Source organism: Schistocerca piceifrons, chromosome X (genome assembly GCF_021461385.2).
Source record: "Schistocerca piceifrons isolate TAMUIC-IGC-003096 chromosome X, iqSchPice1.1, whole genome shotgun sequence".
NCBI classification, from domain to species: Eukaryota; Metazoa; Arthropoda; class Insecta; order Orthoptera; family Acrididae; genus Schistocerca; species Schistocerca piceifrons.
The window spans coordinates 349,057,486-349,078,502 of NC_060149.1; the positions used below are offsets into that span (position 1 = coordinate 349,057,486).

At 44.0% G+C, this 21,017-nt stretch overlaps 2 protein-coding genes across 2 annotated transcripts in view; one reads left to right on the forward strand and one right to left on the reverse strand.

Moving 5' to 3' along the window:
- LOC124721751 (katanin p60 ATPase-containing subunit A-like 1) overlaps positions 1-21,017 on the reverse strand; it is a 203,053-nt gene that overhangs the window by 112,495 nt on the left and 69,541 nt on the right. Inside the window, exon 3 of the mRNA XM_047246853.1 lies at positions 3,673-3,887. Coding sequence (XP_047102809.1) covers positions 3,673-3,847 — 175 coding nt within the window. The 5' untranslated portion in view covers positions 3,848-3,887. The remainder of the gene's footprint in view (positions 1-3,672; positions 3,888-21,017) is intronic.
- LOC124722348 (trithorax group protein osa-like) overlaps positions 8,626-21,017 on the forward strand; it is a 62,758-nt gene continuing 50,366 nt past the window's right edge. Inside the window, exons 1-2 of the mRNA XM_047247521.1 lie at positions 8,626-8,715; positions 18,480-18,668. Of these exons, the coding sequence (XP_047103477.1) occupies positions 8,626-8,715; positions 18,480-18,668 (279 nt within the window). The remainder of the gene's footprint in view (positions 8,716-18,479; positions 18,669-21,017) is intronic.

The following is a 21,017-nucleotide window of genomic DNA, read 5'->3' on the forward strand; positions in this document are numbered from 1 at the left end:
GTCTGCGCCTTATACAAATGCAGGAATGTGGTCAAACCCAAAGTTCTGTCAAGAATCCAGGAAAACTGACAAATAGTAATATCTGAGTCGTTCAATGTATGTTGAAATCCGACCGGAGACTTGTAAGATTCGTGGCAAACGCAGGCCACAGATTTGTCATTTGGAAGCGGAGCCAGCACTCCCACCACCCAGCCTGGTGTAACTCCTTTCAGCCTGACTCAATTTCGGCGGCTCATGTGTCAATGTTGACACTTACTGATTCACGCAGCATGTCACGCGCCTTGGACCCAATTGCAGACCTCTCCATTCAAGAAAAGTTACCGGAAATGAAGCTCCTACCTAACTTTCTAGTAACTATTAGAGATAGACGGTGACAGCACATAAAATAAGGCTCGTGAAACTAAAGAACTGCCGTGCATCAAAACTATCTAAACCGTAGCCTACGGAGTAGGCTGCGACTGGATTCGTGATTTCCTGTCAGAAAGGTCACATTCGTAGTAATAGACGGAAAGTCATCGAGTAAAACAGAAGTATATCCGGCATTCCCCAAGGAAGTATTATAGGCCCTCTATTGTTCCTGGTCTATATTAACGACATAGGGGACAATCTGAGTAGCCGTCTTAGATTGTTTCCAGATGATGCTGTCATTTACCGTCTTGTAAAGTCATCAGATGATCAAAAATACAAGCAAAATAATTTACATAAGATATCTGTATGGTGCGAAAAGTGGCAATTGACCCTGAATAAAGAAAAGTGTGAAGTTATTCACACGAGTGCTAAAAGAAATCCGCTAAATTTCGATTACCCGATAAGTCACACAAATCTTAAGGCTGTAAATTCAGACAAATACTTAGGGATTACAATTATAAATAACCTAAATTGGAACGATCACATAGATAATATTGTGGGTAGAGCAAACCAAAGACTGCGATTCATAGGCAGAACACTTTGAAAATGCAACAGGTGTACTAAAGAGACTGCTTACAACACGCTTGTCCACCCTATTCTGCAGTATTGCTGTGCTGCGTGGGATCCGCATCAGGTGGGACTGACGGATGAAATCGAAAAAGCTCAAAGAAGGGCAGCTCGTTTTGTATAACCGCGAAATAAGGGAGATAGTGTCACAGACATGATACGTGAATTGAAGTGGTAATCATGAAAGCAAAGGCGTTTTTCGTTGCGACGGGATTTTCTCATGAAATGTGAATCACCAGTTTTCTCCTCCGATTGCGAAAACATTCTGTTGCCACCCACCTACATAGGGAGAAATGATCATCACGATAAAATAAGAAAAATCAGGGCTCACACAGAAAAATTCAAGTGCTCGTTTTTCCCACGTGCCGTTCGCGAGTGGAACGGTAGAGAGACAGCTTGAAGGTGGTTCATTGAACCCTCTGCCAGATACTTTATTGTGAATAGCAGAGTAATCACGTAGATGTAGATGTAAATGACGTCACTGAAGGAGTATGGATTTTTCAGCTAGTACCAGTCCAACGATGGTTTTTAGTCAAGTTAGTTCTAGCTACTGGAGTATCTTGTTCGCTGAGAGAAATATCGTAGTTGAGACACTATGGTATGTCAATGCGTTCTGGTTTTTTTTCAGCTGATGATAACCCCTCGGATCCTGAATTATGAAGATTTTGAGGTAATACGGAACAGCTGTCTGCTTCTCACACTGTGTAAACCAACTGGAAGTGGCTGATGCCCTCTTCACTGGACTGGTGGGTCAGAGGATCGAGTTAAAAGTCTCAGCTCAGATTTAGATTTTCCGTGGTTTCGTCCTAGGAAGTGGGATAGATGCTTCACTACGGCCGGAACAGCATCTCCCTCACGATACTGCCACAATTTTTGTGGTATCGATAGCTACGATGCGACGGCTTAGGTACAAGTTCTTAGGTTGGCACTACGAGAGCGGACGAACAACTCCGACCACAGCGCCCTCTAGCCGACGATGTGGAGCTCGACGAGCGCCGCTCCACGTTCAGCCCATTTGATTACGAGCAGACGACCTAGCAAGATAGTTTCTATTGCATAGTGGACGAGCCACTACAGATTTTGCCTTTGAAACTTCTAGTCGATGTTAGCTTTGATTGATGTACGGCTTCGCATGAACGCCAAAGTTAAGTAACAATTTAAGTATTCATATTCTTCCTATAGTAAAGGTGCTTTAAATTTACACGCAGTACCGAAGTACTTCACCCTTTCCTGCTCCTACTCGCGTCCTTTACTCTCGGCCTTTTTTGCAGAAGCGGTTCACAGGAGCAGATCCACGCGCTGGAGCAGATACAAAATTTTTAATGAACTCGAAGACGGGGGATCACAAGCGCTCACCCTCTTCTCTTTTATTCCAGCATACTATCATTCATAGAGCGAAGGCTGTGACTGGAGATTTCATGAAAAATGTTCCAGGGAAAACAAATGGCCAACTCATAGCTGTAGTATCAACATTCACTATTTGAGCAGAAGTATACGGTTACCCTTATATAATACGGAACTGACCACTGGATGTCACGTGAGGCGGATCCGCCAGTAGAAACGGAGGTGTGGAGTGTGTTGTCAGTAGAGGAGTAGTAACGGCAGAATGGGTCGGTCAGGAGAGCTTAGTGACTTCGAACATGGACTGTATAGTCACTGCATGTCACCTAAGTAATGAATCCATCACGGATATTTCGGCCGTTCTAAAGCTTCACAAGTCGACTGGTGACGCGATTGTGAAGTGGAAATGCAAAGGAACAACAACAGCTAAACCAAGACCATGCAGACTCAATGTATCGACCAACAGGGACCGTCGAGCACTGGGGTAGGCTGATTGTAAAAAGTCGTATGAAATCAGCGGTAAAAATTACTCACGAATCTCAGTGCATCTAGCATAATGACTGCATAAGGAGTCGAAAAGAATGGCGTACTCTTATGGAATAATTCCTGTTAAGTCACAAATTTCTGTAGTCAGCGCAAAGAGACACTTGTAGTGATGTAAAGTGCGACGCCACTGAAGAGTGAGTTGTTGGAAACGAGTGATTTTGAGTGATGAATCACGCTACACCCATCGAGAATCCGATAGAGAGGTTTTAGTTTGTTGAGTGCCTACAGAACGTTGCTTGCCATGATATATAGTGCCTACGGTGAAATACGGTTACAGATGGCCGTATGGGTGCATTTTTCGTGGCTAGGATGTGGCTTCCTTACTGCACTTAAGAAAGCGCTGTACTGCGTACAGCAGTGGAACACTTCGGAGACAATCCTGGTTTATGCCAGCGGGACAATGTTCCCTGTCGTAAAGCAGCATCTGTGAGATAATGTTTTGTGGCCAATAATATGCCTAAAATGGAGTGGCCTGCTTAGAGTGCCGGCATGAACGCAAAGAAAAACCTTTAGCGTGAGTCAGAACGTCAACTTTACTCCAGACCCCAGCATCCAACATCACTACCATCTCTGGTTTCGACTCTCGAGGAAGAATGCCATTCCTCCACAGTCATTGAGACACGTCATTGAACGTGTCCCCAGCAGAACTGAAGTCGTTATAAAGGCGAAGGAAGCACGCACCCCTTATTAACGTCCACTAATAGGTGTCTGGATACTTTTGATCATATAGTGTACGTAAATATTGTACGGTACCCGTTGACAAACCGCCACAGCCACAAAGTGAGGGTAGGCGGTTTGCGAGCGACTGACCTGTGGCGGGTGACTTGTTCCTGTGCAGGCGGGCGCGTGGGCGGTGAGCGGGCTGCGGGTGCTGCGTGGCGGCTGTCCGGCGCTGTGGCTGCGGGGGCGGCGCGTGCGACTGCCAGCGCGTCGTCGTCATCTTGGTGAAGGCGAACGGCTCCAGCAGCGTCATCGCGTCCATCATCCGCGTCACCTGGTGCAGCGCAGAGTGCGACGACCTCGGGCTGCAACACAGCACGCAGTCGGCTAAATGCGTACTGCCGATCTCTGCCTATCATGTGTTAGCATTGCCAGAGGGAACATTTGCTGTATGCTCGGACAACGAATGCACAATAAAAATCTCTACCAGTTCCATTATTTATATGACTGAACATCTCCTGCAACAGAAGTAATATCGTATGGGAAAGACGTGGAATCTATTGTTCCTTGACGAGACCACAAGTTGCGGTAATAAGTTGCACGTATAAAAGACAGAGCTATTTATCTCGAGATAATATAGACAAATGGTGATGCCAATTCGCACGGGTACAAAATGGAACTGTTGCTTTGAAATAAAAATACCCCACTTGGCGACAGTAAGTGATACGTACGCAAGACAATGTCTGTTGTTTGTACGGGGTGATCCAAACGTCAGTTAAAATTAGAAAATTCAATACTTCGCGGGGAAATGTAGACAGAGAGGTAAAAATATACACACATGCTTGGAATTAGATGGGGTTTTCTTGAAACCAAAAAAGTTCAGCAAATCACCAGCGCATGGCGTTTCACATAATAAACACATCAAAAAAATTTTGCTTCACCTCGGTTCCGAGAGTTCCGGAACCTGTTCAGAAAATTGGTATACAGATAAACATAAACATCATTTCCGCCATTTTTATTGCTCATGAAACCCACACATTGCATATTGCACCACCATACAGCGAGGCCTTCAGAAGTGGTGGTCCAGATTACTGTACACGTCGGTACCCCTAATACCCAGTAGCACGTCCTCTTGCATTGATGCATGCCTGTATTCGTCGTGCCATACTATCCACAAGTTAATCAAGGCACTGTTGGTCCAGATTGTCCCACTCTTCAACGGCGATTCAAAGTAGATGCCTCAGAGTGCTTCACGTCGTTCATAAACAGCCCTTTTCAATCTATCCCAGGTATGTTCGATAGGGTTCATGTCTGGAGAACATGCTGGTCACTCTAGTCGAGAGATGTTGTTATCCTGAAGGAAGTCATTCACAAGATGTGCACGACGGGGGCGCTAATCGTCGTCCATGAAGACGAATACCTCACCCATATGCTGCTGATATAGTTGTACTATAGGTCGGAGGATGGCATTCACGTATCGTACTTCCGTTACGGTGCCTTCCATGACCACCAGCGGCGTACGTCGGTCCCACATAATGCCATCCCAAAACAGAAGGGAACCTCCACCTTGCTACACTCGCTGGACAGTGTGTCTAAGGCGTTTGGCGTGACCGAGTTGCCTCCAAACACGTCTCCGATGATTGTCTGATTGAAGGCACATGCGACACTCATCGTTGAAGAGAACGCGATGCCGATCCTGAGCGGCCTTTTCGGAATGTTGTTGGGCAAATCTATACCGTACTGCATGGTGTCGTGGTTGCACAGATGGATCTCGCCTTGGACGTCGGGAGTGAAGTTACGCATGATGCAGCCTATTGCGCTCAGTTTGAGTCGTAACACGACGTCCTGTGGCTGCATTATTCAACATTCTGACGTTGCTGTCAGGATTCCTCCGAGCCATAATCCGTAGGTACCGATCATCCACTGCAGTAGCAGCCCTTGGGTGGCCTGAGCGAGGCATGTCATCAATAGTTCCTGTCTCTTTGTATCTCTTCCATGTTCAAACAACATCACTTTGGTTCACTCCGAGACGCTTGGACAGTTCCCTTGCTGAGAGCCCTTCCTGGCACAAAGTAACAATGCAGAAGCGATCGAACCGCGGTATTGACCGTCTAGGTACGGTTGAACTACAGACAACACGTGCTGTGTACCTCCTTCCTGGTGTAATGAGTGGAACTGATCGGCTGTCGGACCCCCTCCGTCTAATAGGCGCTGCTCATGCATGGTTGTTTACATCTTCGGGTGGGTTTAGTGACAGTCAAAGGGACTGTGTGTGTGATACAATAACCACAGTCAACGTCTATCTTCAGGAGTTCCTGGAATCGGGGTGATGCAAAACTGTTTTTGACGTGTATACAAAAGTAATAATTAGCATAAAAATTGATTTTTGGGAAAGACGGTGCTTTTTGTAACACATGCTCAACATATCGGCTGTCATTCATCAACAATACCTGTAGTGGAGCGACAATGTTGTGAACAGCACTGAACAGTAGGTATGGTGAGAAACTGCCGTCGGATGTTTTCTTTTAGCATTCCTAATGAAATCGGATGATCGTGGTAGGCTTGCGACTGCAGATGACCCCACAATCAATAATGACACGGATTAAGGGCTGGGGACTTGGGAGGTCAAGGATGACGGACGTGACAACGCAGCATTCGATCCTCACCAAGCGATGTACACAAGACGTCTTTCACAAGCATAGCAATATGGAGAGGAGCGCCATACTGAATAAAGGTCGTACCTTCCAGCACGTGTTTATAAACCTTCTCTCATTACAGCTCATTTTATACACGATTCTCATGCGGCGACACTGACATTTTACTGTCCAGCATTGTCTGTTAGCCAGTTTTTGCACTCGTTTTTGGTTTCAGTGAAACACCATGTCATTTCAGGCATGTATATCAATTTTTACCTCCCTATCTACATTATTCCCTGAATTAGCGGGTTTTAAAATGTTAACAAACTTTTAGGTCACCCTGTATATTAAACGGAGTTACACAAATGCACCGTATAGCACTGACCTAGTTTGTTAGACCTCACTACATTACGTGAAAAGCGGCAGGATTGATAACAAGCGTCAAGTGCATTTGGGATCATGGCAAGCGAGTGCGCGTTCTTTAAATATCTGTGACTGCATCGTTGTTACAACTGTAATGATATCAGTACGCTACATGGGACTCCAGGTAGCAGTAACTGAACATTTCAGTAGTAACTAACTCCTAGTACTAATTTGTTCGGATACTATAACGACGATGGAGAGAGGATATGAGAGCAGGTGAAAAATTAATTATTTAATGTTCTACCTATGTGTCGAAGCTGGAACTGCTATAATTCCGACTAAGAAGTAAGCATATATTTGAACTAACCGTGATTATCCTTAAATGAGAAGCCTATTCTCGCTCACTGCCTGTCATCACTCGCTCATACTTTTAAATATTTGCTGGCATTCAGGTTAGATTTGATGGGAGGCTAAAATTAACTACGCTACCACCAACAAAATTTGATAAATGGAGCACAAAATAACGTAAACGTAGATTCAATTATGTTCAAAATAACTGCAACTTTCCTTCGCTCCGCTCTTTGAGATTCCGTGGCGTAGCGCGTAGTGTCAGGGGACTTGAAAGAGTTACACGCGTCGTCCCAGGCTAAGATCATTACGCAGCACGAGTGGCGCACTCTGAGAAGAGAGCACATGTTCTTGGTCTGCTGCAGTGGCAGTGCTGCGGTGTGCATCACACTGTGGGAGCGGCAGTTGGAAACGAACTCCAGGGCGTAAGTGAGCGCCAGAATTTCACGTTGAAAACGTGTACAATTTAGATATACAATTCTTATAGGTGAAACATCTAAATGATTCACAGGGTCACCGTGAAATTCTGGCGGTATTTAAACTAAATGCGATGTCACGTCCAGCCATAGTGAAACAGAGCTGGTAATCTGACAACGGCGCACAGACATGGGTCATGCTGAACGGGAAGGAAGACCATCGATATGGGCCACAGACGGAAATTTTCAGTCAATCGAGAAAGTGATTCACAGCAGTTACAAATTTTCCGACGATGAGGACGTTCACACAGTGGTTCTCGAATGACTGCCTCAGCAAGGGATGGATCGTCGAGGCGCTGAACGATTGGTTGAACATCCGATCGTTGTTTTACAAAGAGCTGGTGACTATGTCGAAAACAAGTGTCACGTATGTCTGCCATTTTAAAGAGTAGTACAGCATTCAATAAAAGTTTCTTTGCCTGCCATAATAACGTATAACTTACATTCTGAAGTCCTCTCGTATCATCTGGACCGAGAAAGATGGCGCAGTGATTAGCACAATGGACTCGCATTCTAGAGGACGACAGTTCAAATCCCCGTCCGCTCACCCAGATTTAGGTTTTTACTGATATCCCTAAACTTCTCCGGCAAAATGCCTAGCTAGTTCCTTTGAAATGGCCATGGCCGATTTCCTTCATCATCCTTTCGTATTCCGAGCTTGTGCTCTGTCTCATACCGCCGCCACTAGTTTTCGGTGCTACTAAGCGGAATTGCCGCAGCTGTTGTAAGGAGGCCGCGACCGCCACTCGGCACGGAGCGAACCAAAACACCATTGCATGAGATGCGGCAGTAACACCCTCTGGTTTCCACATTGCGTGTCAGAGGCCAGTACTCGCAGTACTGTCGGCGAAGCAGAATGGCAGGGCGACCACGGAAGTCGCAGGCCAGTTGCCCACATTCTGGCCGCAACACTGTCTTGGGGTACGTGTTTAGAAGCAATGCCCCGGCACTATTGGACACCAAACCTGTATAGATACCCATTATTTCCAGTAGAGATAATCGGAGTCTCGCAGCACCTACTACGGCTGTAGGTTGATATCAGGCAACAGGGTGACATGGTCGACGAGCCGACTACTGGCTCTAAGTCTACTCCCGTGAAGTTGGCACCTTCCACTGGTGGACCACCTCGGGTTCACTTCGGCAGTAGCTGGATTTCTGCCTCGGAGGTCAGCCGTTCGTGACCGGAGTTGTACAGCCGACATCAGCCTGTACTTGCGCTGTACGCCTCCGCTAGGAATGGCGAACACTACCGATGTGAGCTGTCATCCGCTACAAGAACCATGGCGGACTACCCTGTCTACAGGCGCGCCCTGTGGTCAATGAAGGAAAATTACGAGAATAAAAACATAGACACAAAATTTTGTATAGTTGTATGAGGAAGTGTCATTAACGACATACTATAAATCCCCACCAGTTGGGTGTGAGCGTGGTGGTTGGGGGGGGGGGAGGGGGTTAAATGTAACTTTTTTTAGGTTTTGTTTGAATGACTCAAAAACCATAGCTTCTAGCAAGACTGTTTCCCAGTAAAAAATTAAAATAAAAAACGTACTATTCGTATTTCCTCTACGACCAATAGTTTCGGCGTTGCTGAGGGATGGAAAACCCGCAGTTTATTAAAAGTAGTGTTCTGATGGTATCAAATTAATGCCTGTTGTTAGATGAAGTAGATTAAGATGAAATGTTAAATGTCTGTACCACGTATAAGTATCTTAGAGCCTACTGAGGCATAAATTATACTCGAGTGTGTAACAGGGTGGAGAGGGTGAAGATAGAAGTGCGAGGGAAGATAGTTCGCCAGACTGTGGTCATGCCGTTCCCTCCTGAAGACAGAACAGGTGATTTCCACTCGCTACATCACAAGAAGCAACTACTGGGTGTTTCACAAACTTATTTAGACCCTCTGCAGCCCGCCATACTAATCACTGGCAAAGCGTAAGCGTTTCTGCGTTAGTATTAGTGGCACAGTAACTCATAACTGTATCCCATGTAGTGTAACACACTTTTGTGGAAAATAAACACACCATCCTGTGGAGGGCAATTGTAGTATAACGTTGTGAAACACCCTATAGTTGCTTCTTGTGAGGTGGCGAGTTACATAGAGTGGTGGGAAGTCACCACTCGCTCTTCGTTTCGCAGACATATGAAGGAGAGAAGTGCATGACTACAATTCGGCAGCCTACTTCCCTTGCACTTCTGTCCTCTACCTATGCCTCCCCACTCTCTTACACCCATAGAACACAATTTATCCCTTATTGCATCGCTACTGCACTTAAACGTGGGACACAAATTTAATATTTTTGTTCTTACCCCACCTTATTTAACAGTAAACAGTAATTTTTTACCATGAAAACAGTATTTTTAATAATCTTCAGCTTTTCCATCCCCTGCAACGCCGAAAATGTTAGCTCTAAAGAAAAAACATATAATACCGTTTTTGTACGAAATTTAATGTAGTTTCAATTTGTACTGGGAATAATTTTCGCTAGAAGCTGCGGTTTATGAATTATTCGAGAAAAACTTAATAAAGTGACCTATAAATGCCCCCCCACCCCCACCCTTACACGCCATTAATGTGGAGTTTTAGTACGTTGTCGTGAAACTCCTACCACCGTAAAAAATTGCGTCTACTTCACCTTGTTTGGTCTTCATTGTCTGGGCTACTGCCCTGACCTGCAGAGACGGTGTACGAGCTGCCGCAGGTTACCAGAGTCAGTCCTGCTCTACTGTTGACGTTAAGCCGGCTGCTGATCGGCCACAGTATCAGTAACCGCCGGCAACTGTCGTCACACGACAAGCGGGTGTAACTGTTACGGAGCAACGCTAGGAGTGTTGTAACTTTTCTAATAAAATGAGTGAGTGTTAATGCTGTTTTCTTGGTCGACCACCGGTCAACAGCCTGGCTCAACCCACCACCTCGTCTCAACCCTGCTACTGTAGATGTCATCAACCTCGGGCCTCTACATTTGCGTGTCTGGAGCAACTCCGATACGGCTACCGGCAGCCCGACCCAGCATCTCATACCGGCTGCAGCACTTAGCAGGAATAATTACAGTGGACTAACTGCTTTGTTTAGTTCTTCTACTTTAGCGTGCAGAGGATTTCTAAGCGGGAGTGTTATCGGAACTTTAGAGTAGTGTTTATAAGGTCGGAAGAACGGCTGATTTGTCAAAATTTCGTGGCAATTTCAGGGAGCACTCTTTATGACCAATAAGGTGCTTGTAGTGCAAACTATTAGGGCACAGTGTGTGTACCATGTACTGAGTCACTACTGTATCAATAGAGCATTTTAGGTGCCGACGTTATGACGATGGTGCTAGGCAGTGTAAGGAATTGAAGTCTCATGATTATGCGTAAGATGTAAGATAGTATTGTAGATTTGCGAGAGTCCACCTCCGTAGTTGAGTGGTCAACGCGGCTGACTGCCAGCTGGAGGACCCGTGTTCGACTGCTGGCACTGCCAGGATTTTTTCCTTGCAGGGAGGTTACGGGGTGCACTCAGCCTCACGTGGGTCAATTGAGGATCTACGCGACCGATTAGCAGCTATTCCAAGATCAGGAAATCCGACAACGACCGGGAGAGCGGAGGGATTAGCACATGCCCCTCCATCTCGCATCCAGTGACACCATTGGCAGAGGATGACACGGCGATGGGTCGGGCACGATTGGGCCAAAAGGCGGAACTTTATCTTACCTTAATCGATGATTGTGAGAGGATATTGTCCTGATGTTGTTGCTGTTTTGGCTGATTTGGGGAAGGGGACCAAACAGCGAGGTCATCGTCCCATCGGGTTAGGAAAGGATGGAAAGGAAGTTGGCCGTACCCTTCCAAAGGAGCTATCCCGGCATTTGCTTGAAGCGATTTATAGAAATCACGGAAAACCTAAATCAGGATGGTCGGAAACAGATTTGAACCGTTGTCCTCCCGAATGCGAGTCCAGTGTGTTAAGCACTGCACCATGTCACTCGGTGTGTTGCTGTTTTATTATACTTAATTGTGTATTGAGGTCAGTGACAGAGTACAGGACGCATGGTATTTCCGGGCGGGAGGTGATTCGTACGTTAATAAATCAGGTAAAGCAGTTAACAATGGACTTGGCAGAGACGTATAGGCAAATGGTTGATGTGAAAGAAGATGGGCTATCGTCCAGTTTATCTTCTACATCGGTGGATTCAGCCGCCGCTAATTTGATTTCTCCCTTTTCTGGCAAACCAACTGACGATGTGTTGTCCTTCTTGGGCCGGCTGGAGTGGCCGAGCGGTTCTAGTCGCTACAGTCTGGAACCGCGCGACTGCTACGGTCGCAGGTTCGAATCCTGCCTCGCGCATGGATGTGTGTGATGTCTTTAGGTTAGTTAGGTTTAAGTAGTTCTAAGTTCTAGGGGACTGATGACCTGAGATGTTAAGTCCCATAGTGCTCAGAGCCATTTGAACCATCTTTTGTCCTTCTTGGGTGGTTTGGAGGCAGTAGCAAAGATTGGCGTTTACACAGATGATTGTTGTTTTGTTGTTGTGGTCTTCAGTCCTGAGACTGGTTTGATGCAGCTCGCCATGCTACTCTATCCTGTGCAAGCTTTTTCATCTCCCAGTACCTACTGCGACGTACATCCTTCTGAATCTGCTTAGTGTATTCATCTCTTGGTCTCCCTCTACGATTTTTACCCTCCACGCTGCCCTCCAATACTAAATTGGTGATCCCTTGATGCCTCAGAACATGTCCTACCAACCGATCCCTTCTTCTGGTCAAGTTGTGCCACAAACTTCTCTTCTCCCCAATCCTATTCAATACTTCCTCATTGGTTATGTGATCTACCCATCTAATCTTCAGCATTCTTCTGTAGCACCACATTTCGAAAGCTTCTATTCTGTTCTTGTCCAAACTATTTATCGTCCATGTTTCACTTCCATACATGGCTACACTCCATACGAATACTTTCAGAAATAACTTCCTGACACTTAAATCAATACTGGATGTTAACAAATTTCTCTTCTTCAGAAACGCTTTCCTTGCCATTGCCAGCCTACATTTTATATCCTCTCTACTTCGACCATCATCAGTTATTTTGCTCCCCAAATAGCAAAACTCCTTTACTACTTTAAGTGTCTCATTTCCTAATCTAATTCCCTCAGTATCACCCGACTTAATTAGACTACATTCCATTATCCTTGTTTTGCTTTTGTTGATGTTCATCTTATATCCTCCTTTCAAGACACTGTTCATTCCATTCAACTGCTGTTCCAAGTCCTTTGCTGTCTCTGACAGAATTACAATGTCATCGGCGAACCTCAAAGTTTTTATTTCTTCTCCATGAATTTTAATACCTACTCCGAATTTTTCTTTTGTTTCCTTTACTGCTTGCTCAATATACAGATTGAACAACATCGGGGAGAGGCTACAACCCTGTCTTACTCCCTTCCCAACCACTGCTTCCCTTTCATGTCCCTCGACTCTTATAACTGCCATCTGGTTTCTGTACAAATTGTAAATAGCCTTTCGCTCCCTGTATTTTACCCCTGCCACCTTTACAATTTGAAAGAGAGTATTCCAGTCAACATTGTCAAAAGCTTTCTCTAAGTCTACAAATGCTAGAAATGTAGGTTTGCCTTTCCTTAATCTTTCTTCTAAGATAAGTCGTAAGGTCAGTATTGCCTCACGTGTTCCAGTGTTTCTACGGAATCCAAACTGATCTTCCCCGAGGTTGGCTTCTACTAGTCTTTCCATTCGTCTGTAAAGAATTCGTGTTAGTATTTTGCAGCTGTGACTTATTAAGCTGATATTTCGGTAATTTTCACATCTGTCAACACCTGCTTTCTTTGGGATTGGAATTATTATATTCTTCTTGAAGTCTGAGGGTATTTCGCCTGTTTCATACATCTTGCTCACCAGATGGTAGAGTTTTGTCAGGACTGGCTCTCCCACGGCCGTCAGTAGTTCCAATGGAATATTGTCTACTCCGGGGGCCTTGTTTCGACTCAGGTCTTTCAGTGCTCTGTCAAACTCTTCGCGCAGTATCGTATCTCCCATTTCATCTTCATCTACATCCTCTTCCATTTCCATAATATTGTCCTCAAGTACATCGCCCTTGTATAGACCCTCTATATACTCCTTCCACCTTTCTGCTTTCCCTTCTTTGCTTAGAACTGGGTTTCCATCTGAGCTCTTGATATTCATACAAGTCGTTCTCTTATCTCCAAAGGTCTCTTTAATTTTTCTGTAGGCGGTATCTATCTTACCTCTAGTGAGATAGGCCTCTACATCCTTACATTTGTCCTCTAGCCATCCCTGCTTAGCCATTTTGCACTTCCTGTTGATCTCATTTTTGAGACGTTTGAATTCCTTTTTGCCTGTTTCACTTACTGCATTTTTATATTTTCTCCTTTCATCAATTAAATTCAATATTTCTTCTGTTACCCAAGGATTTCTACTAGCCCTCGTCTTTTTACCTACTTGATCCTCTGCTGCCTTCACTACTTCATCCCTCAAAGCTACCCATTCTTCTTCTACTGTATTTATTTCCCCCATTCCTGTCGATTGCTCCCTTATGCTCTCCCTGAATCTCTGTACAACCTCTGGTTCTTTTAGTTTATCCAGGTCCCATCTCCTTAAATTCCCAACTTTTTGCAGTTTCTTCAGTTTTAATCTACAGGTCATAACCAATAGATTGTGGTCAGAGTCCACATCTGCCCCTGGAAATGTCTTACAATTTAAAACCTGGTTCCTAAATCTCTGTCTTACCATTATATAATCTATCTGATACCTTTTAGTATCTCCAGGGTTCTTCCATGTATACAACCTTCTTTCATGATTCTTAAACCAAGTGTTAGTAATGATTATGTTGTGCTCTGTGCAAAATTCGACCAGGCGGCTTCCTCTTTCATTTCTGTCCCCCAATCCATATTCACCTACTATGTTTCCTTCTCTCCCTTTTCCTACACTCGAATTCCAGTCACCCATGACTATTAAATTTTCATCTCCCTTGACAATCTGAGTAATTTCTTTTATTTCATCATACATTTCTTCAATTTCTTCGTCATCTGCAGAGCTAGTTGGCATATAAACTTGTACTACTGTAGTAGGTGTGGGCTTCGTATCTATCTTGGCCACAAAAATGCGTTCACTATGCTGTTTGTAGTAGCTTACCCGCATTCCTATTTTCCTATTCATTATTAAACCTACTCCTGCATTACCCCTATTTGATTTTGTGTTTATAACCCTGTAGTCACCTGACCAGAAGTCTTGTTCCTCCTGCCACCGAACTTCACTAATTCCCACTATATCTAACTTCAACTTATCCATTTCCCTTTTTAAATTTTCTAACCTACCTGCCCGATTAAGGGATCTGACATTCCACGCTCCGATCCGTAGAGCGCCAGTTTTCTTTCTCCTGATAACGACATCCTCTTGAGTAGTCCCCGCCCGGAGATCCGAATGGGGGACTATTTTACCTCCGGAATATTTTACCCAAGAGGACGCCATCATCATGTAATCATACAGTAAAGCTGCATGCCCTCGGGAAAAATTACGGCTGTAGTTTCCCCTTGCTTTCAGCCGTTCGCAGTACCAGCACAGCGAGGCCGTTTTGGTTATTGTTACAAGGCCAGATCAGTCAATCATCCAGACTGTTGCCCTTGCAACTACTGAAAAGGCTGCTGCCCCTCTTCAGGAACCACACGTTTCTCTGGCCTCTCAACAGATACCCCTCCGTTGTGGTTGCACCTACAGTACGGCTATCTGTATCGCTGAGGCACGCAAGCCTCCCCACCAACGGCATGGTCCATGGTTCATGGGGGGGACACAGATGATTAGCTATTACAAATGGCTTAGTTGCGGCTGACAGAGGACGCAAAAGCGTTTGATAGGTATAACTGGGAGTTGAAGAAGTACTGTCTTCTGAGCGGTTTGAACAGTGGATCAATAAACGCTGTAGAAAACAGAATAGCGCGAGGTTTTTACGGAAACAGTTGAGTGGAACATCAGGGAAGCACAATGATTCAGTCGAAAGTTTCAGCGATGGGATAATAAAAGTCAATTGGCATACTTACGAATTAATGGGAAGAGATGAAGCAAATAAGATTATCTTCCAGGACGAGGAGCATAAAGGTCCAGACGCTTTCCTCAGAGGTCTGCCGTCCGATGTGTATAAAAGCATTCTGTGATGTAGCCCGAAAGACATTAACGCTGCCGTTAGGCTAGCTACGGATCAGGAGATAGATATAGCGACAGGGGTATGCAATAGGCGAGTCATTTTGTCTGCTGACGTGCGATCCTACAGGCGTGGGCGCTCAGGGCACGTCCAGAGGCAGTGCCGTCAGTCACAACGTGAGAACTGTCGTGTGGTTGGGCACCACGGGAAGAACTGTAGAAGCAAGGGGCGGAATGGACGGGGACGAAATGTTCAAGCGTTAAAAGCAAACGGGAACCCCATTCAATATCAATGCTGCAGAACGTATGTGGAGGCGGAAAGTGGCGTTGTGGGAGTGGTAAGCGACTAGGGGCGTACATTTTATTGGGGACAGGGGCGCATGTGTCAGTGGCAAATCTTCACCTCGTTGGTAGGAAACAATTAAACGCCCTTCACTATAGTTTGCAGGGGGTAGGAGACGGTGACGAAGTAACTGGTTTCAGCAATATTATGTTTTAGGTGGGGGCAGAATGAGTTCATGAGTGCGTCGAATAGCTGTATAATGTAACTAAAGGTTGCTACGCAATTCTGAGTCTAGATTTTTTGCTCCACTGAACTTCTGTGACATATGGTGGACGTCAAGGTGACCATGTTCCAATTGGGATAAACTGCCACCAGCGAAATGCTATCGCAAGGTTCATCTACAAACCATTTTAACGACGGACAAAATCACTAAGGCTTAATACGTATGATATCTACATCTATATCTAGATACATACCCCACAAGCCACCGTATGGTGCATGTCGAAAGGCAAAACATACAACATACCACTGATAGTCACCTCCTTTCCCGTTCCAGTAGCAAGCAGATCGAGGGAGAAACGACTGTCTGTAAGCCTCCTTACTAGTCCTAATTTCTGGTCCTTAGGCGAAATGTACGTTGGCGACTATGAAATCGTTCAGCAGTCAGCCTCAGAAGCTGATTCTTTAAATTTCCTCAGTATGGCATACGTCGCGAAATGAACGTCATCTTCCCTCAAAGGATTCCCATTTGGCTTCACGAAGCATCTCTGTGCTACTTGCTTGCTGATCGAACTTACTGGTAACGAATCTAGCAGCAAGGCTCTGAATTGCTTCAGTGTCTTCCATTAATACGACCTGGTGTGGATCCCAAACACTCTAGCAGTACTTAAAAATGGGTTGAACTAGTGCTCCACACACAGTCTCCTCTACAGGTGAAAAATTCTGCGATGAAACGAAGTCGACCTCTCGTCCTCCCTACTCCCAATCTGACGTTCTCGTTCCATTTCATATCGCTTTGCAACGTTACACCTCGATATTTAATTCATATGGAGTGGCGAGCAGCACTACTAATTCTGTATTCGGAAGTCACAGGATTGTTTTTCCTGCTCATCCACATTAACTTACATTTTTCTTCATTTAAAGCTAGTTGCCATTCATCACACCAACTAAAAATTCTGTGTAAATCATCCTGTTTCCTCCTATAGTCACTCAACGAGACACCATTCCTGACGATACTCTTGTTTCTGATGAACATTCACAGCCGAAGACAACTTACTGGGTTCTATTTCTTAAGAAGTCTTCTAGCCAGTCACACAACTGGAAACCTATTCCGTGTGATTGTACCTTCATTAGCAGTCTGCAGTGGGGCACCGGCTCAAACGCTTACCGGAAATCGAGGAATATGGAATCTGCCTGTTGCCCTTCATCTATGCTCAGCACGTGAAAAAAGGGCAATCCGTGCAACGAACTGAGGATATGTTAAAGAATTCTGCAGCAAATCGATGTTGAGGATAGTGGTCTGTAATTATGTGGGTCCGTACTTTTGCTTTTCTTGTATATAGGAGTCAACTGCGCTTTTTTCCAGTTGCTCGGAACTTTGCGCTGTGCGGGAGATTCGCGGAAAATGCAAGCTAAGTAAGGGACCAGTGCCGCAGAGCACTCTCCCCGAAACCGAATTGGGATTCTATCTGGACCTGGCAACTTACTTGTTTGCAACTCTTTCAGTTATTCCCTACGCCAAGGATGTCTATTTCTATGCGCTCCATGCGGGAGTCTGTGCGACAGTCGAACGACGGTATATTTGTACCATCGTCCAGCGTGAATGATTTCTTAAACGCGAAATAAAAAACTTCACCTTTCCGTTTACTGTCTTTTATTGCCAACCCAGACTGGTTGACGAGTGACAGCATAGAAGCCTTCCATCCGCTTAGTGATTTTACATATGATCAGCAGTTTCCGGGGTTCTTGGCAAGATCTTTCGCTATGGTACGACGGTGGAAATTTTTGTATGCTTCGCGTATCCATCTTCTAACGGACGCACGAAGTTCTACCAATTTTTACCTGTCGATCGCTGGGCGTTCTTTTTTGAATCGAGAGTGGAACACTCTCTGCTTTCTCAACATTTTTCAAATTTTATTATTATCTGCGGTAGAACTTTTCGATTATTAATGCACTTACTTAGCACATATGTCTCCAGAGCGCGATTTACATTTACTTTGAATGCGAACATTAGATTAGGCTTTGCTATGACTTATTGATGCCGAATAAAAAGAACATACATCAAAAGAGAAACAAATATCACTTTGTACTTCGAAATAGTGTTTCTGTTTTTCCTGTGTGTTTTTTGCACCTATCAGTTCTAGACACCATCTTCGTTTACAAAGTGAGAGAATTTATATGTCATGTGTTACGACAGACAAAGTAGCTTGTAACCTCTAAGGGTAGTCTTTCTTTCACATAACTGAAATTGTCGAGTTTTAATCACAGTCAGTTTGATGTAACATGGTAAGATAGATATGTCAAAGCAGTTTTTAGTATTCCCATAGGGAAGTGGGGTAGATGCAGTATGAACTACACTTGAACTTGACAGTCAACAAATTGTAACTAAGATTATTGGTGTTAGAATACTGTAACTATTTTGATGTACTTGTAAATTATGAGTTTTAATGTGTATTGGTTGAACCCACTAATAAGTATGTTATGTGACACAGAAACCAGACAGCCTGTGCAAACTGTATGAGATGGATGAGAACCACGAGCGACGCATGTGGCTTGACAAACTGCTGCAGTTCATGGAGGAGCGTGGAACACCTATCTCAGCATGTCCCACCATCTCCAAGAATCCTCTCGATCTCTGTCGGTTGTATGCTTACGTCAAGGAAAGAGGGGGCTTCATGGAGGTATGCAAGGTGCAGTGTTTAGTTCCATGGTAGTTCCATAGACATACTAACTTGATGTACTGTAAATAGATTTTCCTACTAACATATTTTTTAAGAATATTTTGTGATTGGAATTTAATGTGTTTCAATAAATAGTAGAGCCATTGTGCAAGTGTTAAGTTTTTTTCTGTGCGTTGATAAGGAAAGAGAAATAACTGTTGCTTAAAAGAGGGTCAGTCAAAAAGAAATGCTTCTTGTGTGTGTGTGTGTGTGTGTGTGTGTGTTTGTGTGTGTGTGTGTGTGTGTGTGTGTGTGTCAAAGATTTCAAATGCAACTACATAGATTGGAAAGCACACATTGACAATTAATCTACGACTTTTGAATATAATCTGTCCATTTCCATGGGTTTGGTCCATCTTTTTAACAAGGGCATGTAATCTGGATTCGTAAAATGCACAGTCCTGCTTCTGAAACCGTTGACACACTGATGTTTTCATGGCCTCCTCATCTTCAAAGTGAATCCCATGAAGAGCTGCTGTTAGTGGCCCGAACAGGTGGAAGCTTAATGATGCCAGGCCAGGGCTATATGAGGGATGAGGCAAAACTTCCTACCCAGTTTTCACAATCTCTTTAGTGATGTAATGACTGATGTGTGGTCTTGCATTGTCGTTCAGAACAACAGCATCCACCATAGCTTATGTTGTGCAAACTCACTGTAGATGTGCTTTAAGCTATTTGAGGGTTCTGACATGGCTGACAGAATTAATTGTGCATCTCTGCTCCAAAAAATCAACAATAATCTTGCCCCCTGCATTCCAGAATACTGTAGCTATAATGTTAGCTGCCAGGCATGAAGTTTTGAACTTTTTCTTCTTCAGTGAGTTCCTTTGATGCCATTCCATTGACTACCTCTTTGAGTATGCTTCAGAAAAATAACCCATGTTTGGTCTCCAATCACAAATTTTCCCAAAACTCCTCTCCCTCCAAACAGAAGGGCTGCAAGAGTTGGCAGGAAATTGTTTTTCTTAGCCTTTTATTCTGCTTGGTTAACCATTCGTCAGGTGCAGTTCTGAGACTCCTGTGTTCAGGCACAATGAGCGTAACAGGCAGAGATTTTGAAATCAGCTATTATTTCATATTTTCAACTTTAGTAACCTAAATGTGGTAGGTGGCTTTCATGGGAAAGTGTAGTAACACAACATATGAAAATGGATGCTGAAAAAACATTTTATTAAACACAGAAGAAACAGAATATAAATGACCGAACTTTTGAATCCACCACTGAACAGTAACAGTTTTCAGCACATAAATTTTATCAAACAATAAATTTATGAAAAAAAACTACCATTTTAAGTCACTGTTTTGATGCTGGTGCCTTTCAACTTCTCTCACAATTACCAGAGGAAATACATCGGTGCACAGATAAGCAAAGTTGGCAGACTATATTTGTGACAGTTTTTACATTCATAGTTTGACATCCTTCTGCGACCCATTTCTGTAGTGCAGGTGATGCGTCTACGTATATTGGGATGTGGGAGAGGAGGTGATTTCTGTGTCTTTTTTGTGAATAAATCTTTTGAGTCAGCTTCGCAAGCTGGAGGGGATTCTAATCTTTTTCATACTTCCTTTGTGTAGCTCTCCAAGCACAAGTTGATGTGCCAGAGATTTTAGGTACACTCTTCTCTGCAATTTCTCCAATTGACTTTCAAGGTACATAACCTGGGAGTTGAGACCACCTACATTCAACATTGTGAATAAAAAACGATCACTGGCCAGCGCTTTGTGTTTCTGCTCATACAATAAGTAACACACATTTGATATGCACTATCAATGCCACCGTCTGTTGAATTCTAGAAAGTGACTATCTCTGTTTTTTTTTTTCCATTTCTCCAGATTCAGGACCAGTGACATCATCATTGTGAAGCAAATGTACAAGAATCTAATTTTTTGTTATGGCGCAGTGTGTACGAAACGAAAACCTTCCCATCATTAAAGCCAAACATACTGCTGTATTGTGCGTTCCCTTTTATGTTAAGAAAATCTGGTGGCAGTTGTCTTTCATTTTTTCAGACAGTTCCAACATACGACAGCTTTTTTGTCTTCAAATAGTCAAAAGATGAGAATCTGAATACCAGTTATCAGCAGTGATATTTTGGCTAGATCCAAATATGGGCTTAACCATTCTCTTGACAACTCCAGTAGGTTTGTTGCTGACACAGAAACCACTTCCAGACTGTAGTCCAATTTAGATCTCCATGTTCACTGTGTATATCATTTTAGCATCAAGAAGACCAAAATGTTTTATTCCATATTTGTTAGGTTTTGAGGGTATATACTGCCAAAAAAAGACATAAACCATGTAAACCAGGA